Source organism: Suncus etruscus, chromosome 1 (assembly GCF_024139225.1).
Source record: "Suncus etruscus isolate mSunEtr1 chromosome 1, mSunEtr1.pri.cur, whole genome shotgun sequence".
Lineage (NCBI taxonomy): Eukaryota > Metazoa > Chordata > Mammalia > Eulipotyphla > Soricidae > Suncus > Suncus etruscus.
Window position 1 is genome coordinate 132,919,290 of NC_064848.1, and position 15,405 is coordinate 132,934,694.

General features: G+C 32.7%; 1 protein-coding gene across 1 annotated transcript; it reads left to right on the forward strand.

Moving 5' to 3' along the window:
• Positions 1-1,858: 1,858 nt before the first annotated feature.
• On the forward strand, positions 1,859-15,081 carry LOC126017957 (hyaluronidase PH-20-like). The gene is made up of 4 exons (XM_049780062.1): positions 1,859-1,895; positions 9,823-10,550; positions 11,314-11,403; positions 14,692-15,081. Exons 1-4 carry the CDS (start codon positions 1,859-1,861, stop codon positions 15,079-15,081), a joined length of 1,245 nt encoding a protein of 414 aa, XP_049636019.1.
• The last annotated feature ends 324 nt before the right edge of the window (positions 15,082-15,405 follow it).

Below are 15,405 nucleotides of genomic sequence, written 5' to 3' on the forward strand. Positions count from 1 at the left end.
CTGTGTCTATCCTGTTATTTTAGGTGTGTTTCTTGCAGGCAGGAGATATTTTGTTTTTGTTTTCTGATCTAACCCTCTACTCATGTCTTTTAATTGGGGAATTTAAGCCATTGATATTTAAGGAGATTATTGACAGAATGGGTTGTTGAGCTGTTGTTGTAGAGTGGTTGTTGTTACTATCTGGGGTTTGTATTGTGTAATACATCTTTGTGTACTTCATTTAGAGTTGGTTTGGTAAGCGCAAATAGTGTCAGTTATTTCTTGTCTAAGAATGTTTTTAATTTTCCCTCCCATATGAATGAGAATTTTGCTGGGTAGTGGACTCTAGGTTGAAAGTTTCTTTCAATCAGTATTTTAAATATGTCACTCCACTGTCTTCTTGATTGAATTGTTTCAAATGGGAGGTCTGGTTTGTTTCTATAAACCCTTCATTTGTACTTGAGGGTTTTTCTCTCCCTTATTGCTTTAAATAATTCATCTTTCTCTTTATTTTTTGCCAATTGGATTGCCATATATCTTAGTGTTGATCTTTTTTTTTTTTTTTGGTTTTGGGCCACACCCAGTGGTGCTCAGGGGTTACTCCTGGATGTCTGCTCAGAAATAGCTCCTGGCAGGCACGGGGGACCATATGGGACACCGGGATTTGAACCAAGCACCTTTGGTCCTGGATTGGCTGCTTACAAGGCAAACACCGCTGTGCTATCTCTCCGGGCTCTAGTGTTGATCTTTTAGGGTCTATTTTATTAGAGACTCTTTTTGCCTCCTGGAATTGTATGGGTTTTTCTTTCCAGAGGGTGGGAAAATTCTCTGCTATTATTTCCCTCACTACTTGCCCTCCTTTTCTCTTTTTCTCCCCTTCTAGTATTCCTAAAATTCATAGGTTATTTCTTTTTTCTTTGTTCATTAGGTACCTAACTTTTTCCTCCAATGTTTTTTCTCCTGCTTTCTTATTGACTTCTTTGTCATGGTTGTTTTGCAGTTTTTCTTCAAGTTCCTCTATGTGTTCTTCTAACTGTGTCATTCTGATATTATGGCTTGCTAACATGTTTTTTATTTCCCTTAGTTCCGGTTGTATGAATTCTTTCATCTTCTGTGAAAGTTCTTCTTTGAGTTGGTTGAATTGTAATCTATAGATTTCTTAATTTCAGAGGCTAGTGGTTCCTTGATTTCCATTGCTAAGACATTCATTGTTGCTTTTAGGTTCTCATCTATTGGGCACGTGTGTTTTGTTGGGCCTGGAAACTTGGTAGGGTTTCTCTCCATTTCCCTGGCTACTAGCATCTTCCTTAGTTTGCTCATATTTCTTTAAGTTTGGTGGTTTTAGATATTGAATTTTCAGGTTGTTTAATAAAGTGGTCTGCTGAACTGATTGTTTTAGAGATGCTTGAGAGTGTATTCGATTTAAAGTTTATTTTTCCTATCCAGGTGCCTTGTCTAAGTATGATATGGATATTACAAGCTATTTCAGTATTTTGCAATCCTGTTTTATGTGCTGTGGATTATCAGAGGTAATTGGGTGTTGGGTCTGGGCTGATTAGATTATATGATATAAATTAGGTGAGTCTGAGTGTTTCACAGGTTCAACAGGGAGGTGCAGGGCATTCCCAGATCTGGAAGTGTGGCACACTCAGTGTCCCTAGAGCTGCCTGGGCTGAGGTGAGATGGTGTTTCCCATGCACTTTCTTCTTGCCTTCCGGGGCAAGTGAGGTTTCTACCTGTTCCCTGGTCCCCTCAATCATAGTGTTTTCAGGCTGCCTGGACTGAGGTGATAAGATGGTGACTCCAGTGCACTTCCTCCCTGCCTTCCTGGGCAAGTGTGGTGCCCCTCAGACCCTGGTCCCCTCACTCAGTGTCCACCATGGAGTTCTTTTATGGCATTGATGAGACTCTTGAGGGTATATTTTAAATTATTCATTTAAAATCCAAGTAATTCATGAAATCTTTGGAGACTCATTGTAATACATTTATGAAGACAACTGAGCATGTGAACTTAAAACCATATTTTAAAGATTTCTAGTTTGTTTTTAAACAGAAGAATTTATAAACACTATGATCACATTTCCAAGACTTACATTTCAACTCTATCCCAACATCATATACATATCATAAAAGTATTCTAAAAATTATGTGATCAATTCTTCTATCTTAAATATTTCTGGATTATTTCACAACTGATTTCCCCTTCCTATCTGATTACCTTTGTTTCGTGTGTTAGTGATTCTTAAAACCACTCCCATTTGTCATCACTGGCCAGGTTCTTAGTTGGCTACCATTCAAATATGACTTCCTGCTGCTTTTCTCTGATAAGTTAATAGAGAGCAATATTGCTTTCCTCTGATCTTGGTAAGGAGACAAAGAAACTGCCTGCTTTTCTCATTTAGAAGGGTAACTTTGTTCTGGTTTTTATTAACATATGCAGGAGTGAATAAATTACAATATTAATATTTCTTTATAATACTATGAAGAAGTTTATGTTATAAATTATTTTTCATTTTAGGTTAACACCAGTCACATATTTTTGCATCTATGTTATACTTACTAGATAGCTTATTATAAAACATGAAATGATTATTATTGACTGCTTCTATTTTGTAGATATAATAAACATACTGTAGTAAAAATCAGTTGGTTAGTGTTTGTTATGTGAAATTCCCCTTAGAAAATGTTTCTTTTGATGCTTAGCATGAATACTATTTTTAGGGGGGTCATTCACAGTGGTACTCAGGGGTTAATTCATAGCTCTGTGTCCAGAAATCATTCCTGGCAGGCTCAGTGCACCATATCAGATGCCAGCGATAAAACCAGATTAGTAGAGTGTAAGGCAACTTCTTTACTATTGCTCCAGCCCCAACAGTCTTCTCCAAAATAGGCCAAAAATAATCAGACTGTTTGGCCACAGTTATTGAGCAATGTAAAAATTATTAATTTTACATATTGATAATTTGTCATTATTTTTTAAAGTGGATATGTTTGTATGCCATCTATTTATTCTGATTATCTGATTTAAATGATTAACACTACAGTTATTTGACAAGTATTTGACAAGCAAGCAAGATTTCAGTTGGGCTAGCTGAAAAATCATTTTAAAATCCAAGGTTGAATTGTTCTTTCTTTTTTGAATTTCTTCACAAAGATAAAGGGTCAACCTAATTAATGCAGTGCATACTGAGGCTTGAATCTGTTTTATTTACTGATACATTCATGATCCAGGAAGACTTTCTGAGATACAGTTCCTTTCATGGTTCCTTCTTTATATTTGATTCCTTTGTACTTTGAATTTGAATGTGGAAGTATTTAATTTGCACCATAATGATTCCTTTAGAGTCCACATACATCAAATATATTTTTTTAGGAAAAACTAAATGTTAGGTGACCTTAGTATAATAAAATAATCTTATATTTTGCCTTCTTTTTTAATACTTGGTATTTACCATGTTTGAAGAATAAGGAGAAAAAGATTCTTCCCCCACTCTTTAATATTTTGAGGACTCTGAATTTATAGAAGATTGACAAATTATTGGGAGAAAAATATGCAAAATAACAAACAGGATAAAAATCACAATTGTGTAGAATGTACTTATGAATGATACCCCAGAAAAAAAAAGATGACTAAGAATTTATATGTATTGTAAAGAAATTATCAACTTGTGGAGTTACAGAACAAAGTTGAAGCTTCTGTGCTTAATTCATTGAGCAAAACTGATCAGGAACTCTATTAAGAAAGTAATTGGAGTGGTTGTAGTGGTAGTACAGCAAGTAGGATATTTGCTTTGCATTACGCCGACTGCATATGATCCCCTCAAACACCCAGGAATGATCCTTGATCATAGAATCCAGGAATAAGGTTCACCAAAACCAAATTCATCAGGTTCACCAAAACCAAATAAAACCAAACTCAATAAAGAAAACAAACACAAAAAAACCCTAATGAAACGAGCTTTATCTGAGTTGACTAATTTGTTCTCATGTATTTTGGCATAAATCTGCAGTCTCTGTTAGTTAGATGCTCTTGCTTTTCTGGAGGGAGAGTGCACCTTTAATATGAGAAAAAACATATTACACAATAAACTGAATGACGTGCAGAGAGGTTTCCTGCACATTTTCTTTGCTCAGTCACCTTTAACTCAAAATAAGCAGTAAGATTAAGTAGCTGATTCTAGATTTCTGCCATGTTCAGACATTTTTATAAGTTTTGTGTAAATGTATTAGTAGATATTGATGTATTAAATTTCATCACACATACTAATATAACATGGTAATCATTACTCTATCTTCTTTTTCTATGTCCCTTTTTTTTTAAATTTGGTTAGTTTATTATTAGTCAGCAATACTAGCCAACAATATTAACTCTTGGCTCTGAATTTAGGGTTATGTCTGACTGTGCTCACAGGATTATATGCAATGCTGAAGATTGAATTGGAGTTGGCATGTGCAAGATAAGCCCCTTCACACTCTCTAGCCTCTATCTACATTATTCGATGAAAGTATTTGTAAATTTTGAGTAAAATATGCCTAGATATTACATTTATTCTAATATTGCTCATTTCATATGAACATGTCTTTTATTTGTAATTTTCATATTATTTTTTCTTATCCTTAAAAGTAATTATTTTCCATAAATGTCAATTATTTTGGTTTGCTTTTTCCCATAATTCAGCTATGCTGGGATAATTCTTTTTGGGCTCAGGGGACCAAATAAAGGCTGGCTAACTAAGCTGGGCCAGAAACATGCAAGGCAAGCATCCTAGCATCTTTATTATCACAGAACCTAAAACTGAGTTTGCTTATGCTTCCACTTGTCTATTCTTAAAATATTTCACTAGAAGAACCTTTGATTATCAGTTTTTCTAAAATAGCTGCACTTTAACTTTAACATATGTGATGCAGTAAAGGAAAGTGGGACGAACATTTTACAGTTGATTTCATTTCTTTGATTTCACATTTAATTTCCTTTAAATTAAAATAAGTTAATTTTAACACAAATTAAATTTGACATATACATGTGAATTCATTTACAATAAATATACTTTATTGAATATTATGATAGAGCTTGGTGTACATTTTTGAATTTTTTTATTTTTTTATTTTTATATATTTTATTTAAATACCTTGATTACATACATGATTGTGTTTGGGTTTCAGTCATGTAAAGAAAACCACCCATCACCAATGCAATGTTCCCATCACCAATGTCCCAAATCTCCCTCCTCCCCACCCAACCCCTACCTGTAATCCAGACAGGCTTTCCATTTCCCACATACATTCTCATTATTAGGACAGTTCAAAATGTAGTTATTTTCCTAACTAAACTCATCACTTTTTGTGGTGAGCTTCCTGAGGTGAGCTGGAACTTCCAGCTCTTTTCTCTTTTGTGTCTAAAAATTATTATTGCAAGAATGTCTTTCATTTTTCTTAAAACCCATAGATGAGTGAGACCATTCTGTATTTCTCTCTCTCTCTTTCTCTCTGATTTATTTCACTCAGCATAATAGATTCCATGTACATCCATGTATAGGAAAATTTCATGACTTCATCTCTCCTGACAGCTGCATAATATTCCATTGTGTATATGTACCACTGTTTCTTTAGCCATTCGTCTGTTGAAGGGCATCATGGTTGTTTCCAGAGTCTTGCTATGGTAAATAGTGCTGCAATGAATATAGGTGTAAGGAAGGGGTTTTTGTATTGTATTTTTGTGTTCCTAGGGTATATTCCTAGGAGTGGTATAGCTGGGTCGTATGGGAGCTCGATTTCCAGTTTTTGGAGGAATCTCCATATTGCTTTCCATAAAGGTTGAACTAGATGGCATTCCCACCAGCAGTGGATAAGAGTTCCTTTCTCTCCACATCCCCACCAACACTGTTATTCTCATTCTTTGTGATGTGTGCCATTCTCTGTGGTGTGAGGTGGTACCTCATAGTTGTTTTGATTTGCATCTCCCTGATGATTAGTGATGTGGAGCTTTTTTTATGTTTCTTTTGGCCATTTGTATTTCTTCTTTGCCAAAGTGTCTGTCCATTTCTTCTCCCCATTTTTTGATGGGATTAGATGTTTTTTTTCTTGTAAATTTCTGTCAGTGCCTTGAATATTTTGGAGATTAGCCCCTTATCTGATGGGTATTGGGTGAATAGTTTCTCCCACTCAGTGGGTGGCTCTTGTATCCTGGGCGCTATTTCTTTTGAGGTACAGAAGCTCAGCTTAATATATTCCCATCTGTTAATCTCTGCTTTCACTTGCTTGGAGAGTGCAGTTTCCTCCTTGAATATGTAAACTTGGGTTTATCCAAGTATTGAAAATATTTTCCCCCTAATTTTAAAATGATCCCTTTCTTCTTTATTAACTTCAGAATATTATTACTGCTGCTAATAACAACAATAAATGAGTAATATTACTTTAGCACTGTTATTGTTAAATATTTTAGAAATATGGTGTCAAATTAATACTTTTATACAGTTTTGTTAAAATTGTATTCTTAAAACAGCACAACTCAATTTTTCTGTCAATTATAGTGTTAAAACTGTATTTCTAAAATATTTCCTCTTCCAGAGTATCAGGATTCCTCTACCATTTTATCTAGATCTCTTCTAATCTCCCAGCCAACACTTTTCTCATTTTTTAAACGAACTCTCAGACTCTATTAATTTTGTCCTCTTTTTATTCATTTAGTCTATTTAGTTATCCTCCATATTTGATATACATCATTTGGAATTTGTCATTTTCTTTTTGACTTTTTGTTCTTTAGGCTTAGAGTTTCACCCAAGTTACAGTTAACTGCAAAGAATTTCTGTTTCTTTCAACAGTTTCAACAGTAATTTACAGCATTTTTTTATTTTTTGTTATATTATTTATTTATTTATTTATTTATTTTGTTTGTTTGTTTGCTTGGTTTGGTTTTTGGGCCATACCCAGTAAAGCTCAGGGGTTACTTCAGGCTATGCTCTCAGAAATCACTCTTGGCTTGGGGGAGCATATGGGATTCTGGGGATCGAACTCAAATCTGTCCTGGGTCAGCAGGTGCAAGGTCTTACCACTGAGCTATTGCTCCAGCCCCATATAGCTTTGTTTTTGAAAACTGTTTCACATTATTTACTAAGTTGCTTTCCATGTTTGTTTGTTTGTTTCTCCTCTTTTTGGGCTACACTAGGTGGTGCTCAGGGCTTCCTCCAGGCTCTGTGCTCAGAAATTGCTCCTGGCAAGCTTTGAGGACTGAAGAGACCATATAGGTAGGATGTAGTTCAAAGAATTTTACCATTAAATATAATGTTAGATATGGCTTTGTGATATATGGAGTTAATTTTATTGAGTAACATTCCATTGTTTTCATTTTCAGAGTTTTTTAATTATGAAAGTTTACTAAGTCATATCAAAAACTCTACATTTTATTTTGATCACATGATTTTTATTTTTTTCTTATACTCATGTGTATATCATACTATTTTACCTGCATATCTTGAAACATCTTTTTATCCATGAGGTAAATCCTGCCTGATCATGGTGTATGATTATGTTAAAATAATGCTATATTCACTTCACTAGGACTATATTTTGGATATTTATGTCTTTCCATAAGGGAAATGCAATGTTTTTATGTAATATTGTTATATTGTGCTCTTATTCTGAAGGTAACTTTAGCCTCAGAGAAACTGTTTGTGAAGTCTACCATTCTTTTGCTTTATAGAAGAGTGTGAGGAGGATAAGAAAATAATTACCCTTGAAAGTTTGGAAGTAATCATTTTCTGGATCTTGGCTACTGTTTTTTATTATATTTTCAATATCTGTGTTAATAACTGATTTGCTCAGGAGTTCTGATTGCTCTTATTTCAGTCTTAGGAGGATATAGGATTTCAAAAAGTATTCAATTCCAATTTTTTTTATATTGTTCATTGTGTTTTCTGATGATCTATGGAATTTCTATTCTATCTGTTTTAACTTATCTTTTTATTTCTGATTTTTTCTGCATTTTTATCACATAAAAATTCTGTATTTTTACCAATTTTTCTTTGTGCAACTAGTTAAGTGTTTATCATTTCATACTTAATAAGTTATCATTCTTGGTTTCATTTTTTTAGAAGGAAGTTTAATTTTTTCTATTTTTCTGGTTTAATTGTATGTTCTTTTTCTCTTCTTATTCTTACTTCGTTTATTCTTTGACTTTCTTTTACTAATTTCAAGAGCTTTGTATTTAGACATTATATGGGAACAATTTCTGTTTTTCTGCTTTAAATCTGGTACCTATTTATGTATATCACAAAAAATTTTTGAATTATATAAGATTTAAATATTAAGAAAATTAATCCATATTTTCTAAAATAAGAGACAATAATAGAACTGATAATTTAATTTTTCTATCAATTATCCTATTAAAAAAAGTAATTTTACATATAGAAATAGAGAGAGAGAGAAGTTAGAATGTTAAGTAGATAAATCCTGGGAGAAACATGAAATTGTCATATTTTCAAATTTCTCTATGCTGCTCAGTAAGAAAGGTTTTGGTTTTCTTTAAGAACATATTAAATATGTCACTTGTAGGTATTTTTTGAAAATACCATGTAGTATTTACAATACATTAAATATTATGTGGCTTGATTTCCTGCCCTTGACTAAACCATTTTATTTCTCATAAATGGGTTGCAATTACTTTAATCAAATAAAGTAATTTTATCAAGTTTATAATCAAAATGACAGTAAATCTTTCTTAACAAAGATTATGATATCAAATATATATTGTGTAATTAGCCAGGAAGATAAAATTTAATGACATTTTAATAGAATTAAAGAAATTTAATAGAATTTAATGAGATATAGAAAGAAAACATTTAGCTAACTTTAACATGAAACTATTATTTTTATATATAATGGAGCATTGTTATTCAAATAAAAATTTGAATAACACATAAATTTGGTCTTCAGTGGAAGATTTTGTTAGTTCAAAAATTCTGAGCAACCTTTTGACACGTAATTCTCTAGTAATAAAGATGTTGCATCCACCTCTAATTTACACCCTCTCATTAAAAATAATACTTTCTCAAAATTCTGATAATTTATTTTAAGTATTTGACAAAGGAGTTTATGCAAGTGGTTTTTTCATAAAATAATAATTATATGTGCTTTAACAATTTATTTTATGTTTAAAGAATTGTTTTCTATATAATTTGTTGGTACACAGTTCTGCATAGCTTGGGAAGTTAAAGTAAAAGTACCTATATTCACTTTTCTCCAAGCTCAGTAAAATTTGAAAAAATATGATATTATACATAAGTAAATGATTTCTTGATTCAAACACTTGAGTGTTTTTACATAAAATTATATATTCTATCTTCAAAAATTAAATTATAGTCTAAGCACTTAAATTTTAAGACGTTGGTAAATTTACTATCCCTAATTCAAAAAATTCAGTGTAACTATACATTTCATATTTCTTTTTGTTTTCAGCTATAGACAAGCAACTTGAAAAACATATCTGAAACATGATGTGTGAAGAATATTTAAGTATAGTATGATATTTTATCCAAGCTTATTGCTTATGTAAATTATTGAATAAACCAAAGTGTGTAGGAAATATAGTGTGACTTTAATAGTTATTAATCCATATCTTGGAACTTCTAGGGGCCATGTATATCTGCTCTAGGAGTTTTGTTGGCTTCAATGGAGTATCCAAGATAGTATTCATTTTTCTTCTGTTTCCAATGTTCTTGAATGCGGATTACAGAGCAGCTCCAATACACTCAAATACGACTTATGCCCTGGCCTGGAATTCCCCAAGTTACATCTGTTTTAAAAGGTTTAATGTTTCTGTGGATTTGAGCTTTTTTTCATTAATAGGAAACCCTCAAAAAGAAGCCATAAATCAAAATGTTACCTTATTTTATGCCAACAAACTTGGCCTCTATCCTCACATTGATCTGAAAAATGGAAATGAAAAATATGGAGGAATTCCTCAGCAGGGAAGTCTAACAGCCCATTTGAAGAAGGCTGAGGAAGACATTCTGAAATACATTCCAAAAGACCAGTTGGGTTTGGCTGTCATTGACTGGCAGGAGTGGAGACCTCTTTGGATAAGAAACTGGGGAAACAAAATTATTTACAGGAACAAATCGATTGATTTAGTTAAGCAAAATTACCCAAGTCTTCGTATTGAAGAGGCCACTAAGCGTGCCAAAGAAGATTTTGAAAATGCAGGAAAGAACTACTTGCTGAAGACTTTGAAACTAGGACAGTCAATTCGACCAAAAAATTATTGGGGTTTTTATCATTATCCTGAGTGTTTCAATTACAATTATAATGATATCAATTACAATGGAAGTTGCCTACGATCAGAAATTGAGAGAAATGATCTGCTCAACTGGTTGTGGAATGGAAGCACTGCCCTTTTTCCATCCATTTATTTGAATACAAATTTAAAATCATCTAAAAAGGCGGCTCTCTATACTCGTAATCGTGTTAGGGAAGCCTTTCGGGTTTCTAAAGTACGTAATCCTCAAAATCCATTACCCGTTTTTGTATATATACGTCCAGTTTTTGTTAATCAAAACACAGAATTTCTTTCTGAGGTAAGTAAACTAAGGTAGGATACTTATGAAATAGTGTCCACAGTGCTATTCAGTGGATTGTGACTGCATTTTTCCTGGTTTTGTTTTTCTTTGGGAGGGGGCATAAGAGACAGTGCCGTGGTGCTCAGGAATTACTCCTGGCTCTGCACGCAGGAGTCTCTCATGTCAATGCCCAAGCACCATATGGAATGCTTGCTTAGCTCTACTTCTTTCTGGTCCAATTTTTTTAGGAGTAAAATGTATGTGTTACTTTATATTTATCTTGTTTTGGGGTCACAACATTACTGACTTAATTTTAGCTCTGTGCTCAGGGATCATTCCTGAAAGGGGACAGTGACCACATGGGCTGCCAAAGATAGAACTCAATAGATCTGCTACGTAAAAGGCAATTGCCTTGCCATCTTAACTATCTCTCCAGGTTTTCATAGCCTTTAAGAAGAACCTACAGGTAATTTTAACCAATGCACAAATACCAGATAAGACTATAAGTTGTTTTTAATTTTATCATATGTCCTTTTAATCATGGGGAATAAGATAGTATAGACAGTGTTCTATTTTTTCAAGTGCTTGCTTTCTTGACAATAGAAGCAATTAACATAATTCTTAGTATTTTGGAAAAAAGGAGGGCAGTGACTGTTTAAAAAAGGGTAATAAGTCATGAGAAATTAACTAAACCATTGTTAGCTTGGCATGTTTAGTTTGTTATTACTTTCCTATGAATAACAGTTTCATATTTCTGTGAAATGTCTATTACATTTTCCAGATTGATCTTGTGCATACAATTGGTGAAAGTTTTGCTCTTGGGGTCTCTGGAGTTGTAATGTGGGGAAGCTCCAATTTAACTATTTCTAATGTAAGTTGAATCTATACTAAATAGTTGAAAACATTTTGAGATTTAATATATTGATATTGTGATATGGAATAATGAAATAAATGATATGCTTGGCTCAATTGTAGTGAGGATAATAAGGATAATATTTTACTTGTTTAAGCTAGGTACTAAACAAATTGGGAAGAAGATAAATCAGTGTGATTTAGTGGAATGAGTGAAAAAAGTGAAATTGATTGAAATTCTCTAGTTTTTATAAAGCAAAACAATATCATAATTTTAATTTTCTGGCAAGAGTATAGGGTGATTTTTCTACTACTGCATATAACATTAAAAGAGGTATTACAATTTAATATGTATTTATTTAGTTTTTTAATTCATTGATTTACAATATTTTACACCATTAATTTATTTAATTACTGAAAAAGATAGTGAGTGTATTGTAGAGCTAAGCAAACAATGGTTATGGTCCAAATCTGTCTAACATTTTCTTTGTAGATCTTCTAGACTAATAATGACTAATGTTTTAACAATATTGAAATATCAAATTAATAATATTTAATTAATTATAAAATATAAAAATATTTTTCTGGTCTGTCAGTAGAATTAAATTATGGAACATATTCATGCTAATTTTTTAAATGCTCTTTTTTGGGGGGGGTCACTCTCGGTAGTACTCAGGGATCACTCCTGGCCCTGTGCTTAGAAATCACTCTTGGCAGGCTCAGGGGACCATATGGGATGCCGGGATTCAAACCACCAACCTTCTGCATGCAAGGCAATCGCCTTACTTTCATGCTATCTCTCCGGCTCCTGTCTAAATGCTTTTAAAAGAAAAGTGATAACGAAAATTATTCAGGACAAGTAGGTTGGTGGGGGAAGTACAAGAAGCAAATCTAATGGATTTGAGAAGACCATATGTGTAGTAGATAATCAGGAGTTAGTTTTTAAAAATACTATTATATTGATCAAAATATTGTTAAAGGAGATGTGAAATCCTTTATTTTCTAAGGTTAAATCATAGTAGTTGACTATTTTATTTATTCTTTTCTTAATTTTTAAATTTCTTTAAATCTCTGTGAATTAGAGCATTATTGATTATTAAGTTTAAGACATACATTGTTCCAACATCAGTCTCTTAACAAATATCTACTTTCCTCCACCAAAGTCCCAGCCTCCGTCACTCCTCCTCCTTGCCTCTATCACTGTTTTACTATTCTTTTCTCTAGCATATGCTCCCAATCTCCAATCTAGTGACAAGATTCTTATTGAAGAACAATTTTCCTCTTTTCTGTTTATATTGACTTTGTGACTTTGTTATACTATTAAAATATTTGTATATTCCACATATGAGAGATCATTCTTTATATGTCCATCTCTCTATGATTGACTTCACTCAGCATGAAACTCTCCATACACATAACAGCAAATTACATGACTTTATCTTTTGTTTTTACATCTGAGTTTTGTTTCATTGCATACATATATTATAGTTTCTTTAACCACACAGCTGTTCTTTGAAAGTACTGTTGTTTCCAGGTTTTGGCTCTTGAGAATAGTACAACAATGAACATACAAATAAAGATGCCTTTCCTGAATTGTACTTTTGAATTCTTTGGGTATATTCCAAGGAATGGAACTGTTGAATCGTATTGCTTAATAAGGTCATTTAATTGCTGACCATATTGAGTGTTGATTATTTTAAATAAAATTTTAATGCACCATGCCTTTTAGAAAAATATTTGATTTGTTTTATAATCATTTCATTTTTCTAATTGCACTTTCTTCAACCCAACAAGACTTTCCCTATCATGACCTAATCCTTTTATCTTTGTCTTTTCATCCTTGTTAAATCTTCCAAATTAGGATTTTAGTCTCTACCTCTTAAAAGTCTTCCTCTCAAAGCAAGTATAAAACTGTTACCTGGAGCTGGAGCTGAACTTTCCTTCCTCTGGTAGATGTGGCTACAGCATTGATGTATTTGCAATGGAAAATATTTAACATAGTCACAGAGTTCTTTGTAACTGAAGAGAATTTATCCTCTAAGACCAGAAATCATTATTTGTTCTATTGCCCATCAGATAGAAAGTCATGCTTTTATTTCCTTTATAAAAATACTTAAATAACATGTCCAACAATCCCCGTAAGAACTTTTTATCATATTCAATATTATGTATCATTAGTTTGAACTCATTTAATTATGTCAAAGTTAATGCTAGAAGACACACTTTTCAAAACTGTTTAAGCTTGAATAAAAATTATGATACTTATTATAGTTTCTATTATTTCTTAAAGGTTTATGGAATAATATACACTCATTTTGCTAAATACTTTTTTTTTGTTTTGTTTTTGGGCCACCTGGTGATGCTCAGGTTTACACCCAGCTATGCACTCATAAATTGCTCCTGGCTTGGGGGATTAAACCACAGTCATCCTAGTTAGCACATACAAGGCAGACACCTTACCATTTGTGTCACGTCTCCAGCCTCTTTGCTAAATACTTTTATCTTATATGTTTTAATCTTGTAAGGCAGGTGTTACATTTAACCTTATTTTATTTTTTTGTTTTGTTTTGGACCACACCCATTGATGCTCAGGGTTGCAAGGCCTTACCTCTAGTGCAACTGCTTCAGCCCCTTAACCTTTTTTTCATATGATGTAGCAGAAGCTAAATAATTTAGCCAAGATCATTTGGCTAAGAAACAAAGATTGGGATGAGGAGATAATAGTATATGCACGCAACCCAGTTATTATCTGGTCCTAAGTGCACTCCCTAGTATGGCATTGGTGCTGGAACACTGAGAGACCTGAGCAGCACCACATTATTGTGCTCTTGCATTGAATAAAGTAGCCTGAATAAGTTATCTGAGAATTGTGAACAACCTACAAATTCTTCCTGAAAACCACTTGGGAGTCCTTCCCTACAAAAAGCAAGAAATAGTTCTAAATTGTCATAGATAGTCATTAATGGAATTGGGGCTCCTACTACAATAGTAAGTCCATGAGCCTATACTCAAACTGATTTAATATTCTTGTCTCCAGCCCTATACATTTATCATTTATTTGGAAGACTAGTATTAAGGTTAATTGTCCACACCACTTATGATGGCATAAAAATGCAATGTGACATTTATTTTAAAATGTTTGCAAAATATTAAAAATAATAATTATATATTTTTAAAAATGAAGATTCAGTTTCTGCCTCTCATATCTGGTTTTATTCTTCCTATATATTTATTGACTATTATAATGAATTGATTTACATGTAAATTAACTTGTTCTCAGTATTCTGTTTTTCTTAATAATTTACAGGTTACTTGTGGAAATCTAAAAAGTTTTGTGATGAAGACACTAAATCCATACTTAATAAATGTCACTCTAGCTTCTAAAATGTGCACACATGTACTTTGTAAAGATCAAGGAGTTTGTACCAGAAAAGTCTGGAATTCAAGTGACTATCTTCACCTGAACCCAAATAATTTTGATATTAAGTTTAACTACTGTGACAAGTTTATAGTATTTGGGGAACCCTCAATTCAAGATCTAAAGCAATTTTCTGAAAAATTTGATTGTGCCTGCTTTACCAATATAAAGTGTAAAAAGAATGAAAAAATAGAAACTACTAAGCATGTTAGAATATGCATTACCGAGGATGTCTGCATATCAGCCTTTGTTAATCCAGAAAGCAGTGTCATTCCCTAAGGAGAAACCAGTGAAAAACCCATTCCACATATACCTCAGCAATGACACAAAGTTTTATAGAGTAGCCACCTTTTCACCCTCAAGACCACACAAAGTTTCTTGTAGTAATTATAACTTTTAGCACACTTTGAAATTCTATCAGTGTTTCCATTGAATCAGGTAATCAAGGAACTGATCTTCAACAGCCAACAAGAATATCTATAGAGGGGTAGTAAAAAAAATGCTTAGTCATATACAACTAAATTGAGAAAAATAAAATAATATATTCCAATAAAGGTTTAATGCAAATGAAATTTACTATCTGTACATTCTAGCATTGAAATT

Excerpts from the sequence above, each read along its gene's own strand:
- LOC126017957 (XM_049780062.1), top strand. The coding sequence starts at position 1,859 with ATGGAGTTCTTTTATGGCATTGATGAGACTCTTGAGG. Across the intron at positions 10,551-11,313 it reads ACACAGAATTTCTTTCTGAG|ATTGATCTTGTGCATACAAT; the intron begins GTAAGTAAACTA and ends TACATTTTCCAG. Across the intron at positions 11,404-14,691 it reads CCAATTTAACTATTTCTAAT|GTTACTTGTGGAAATCTAAA; the intron begins GTAAGTTGAATC and ends AATAATTTACAG.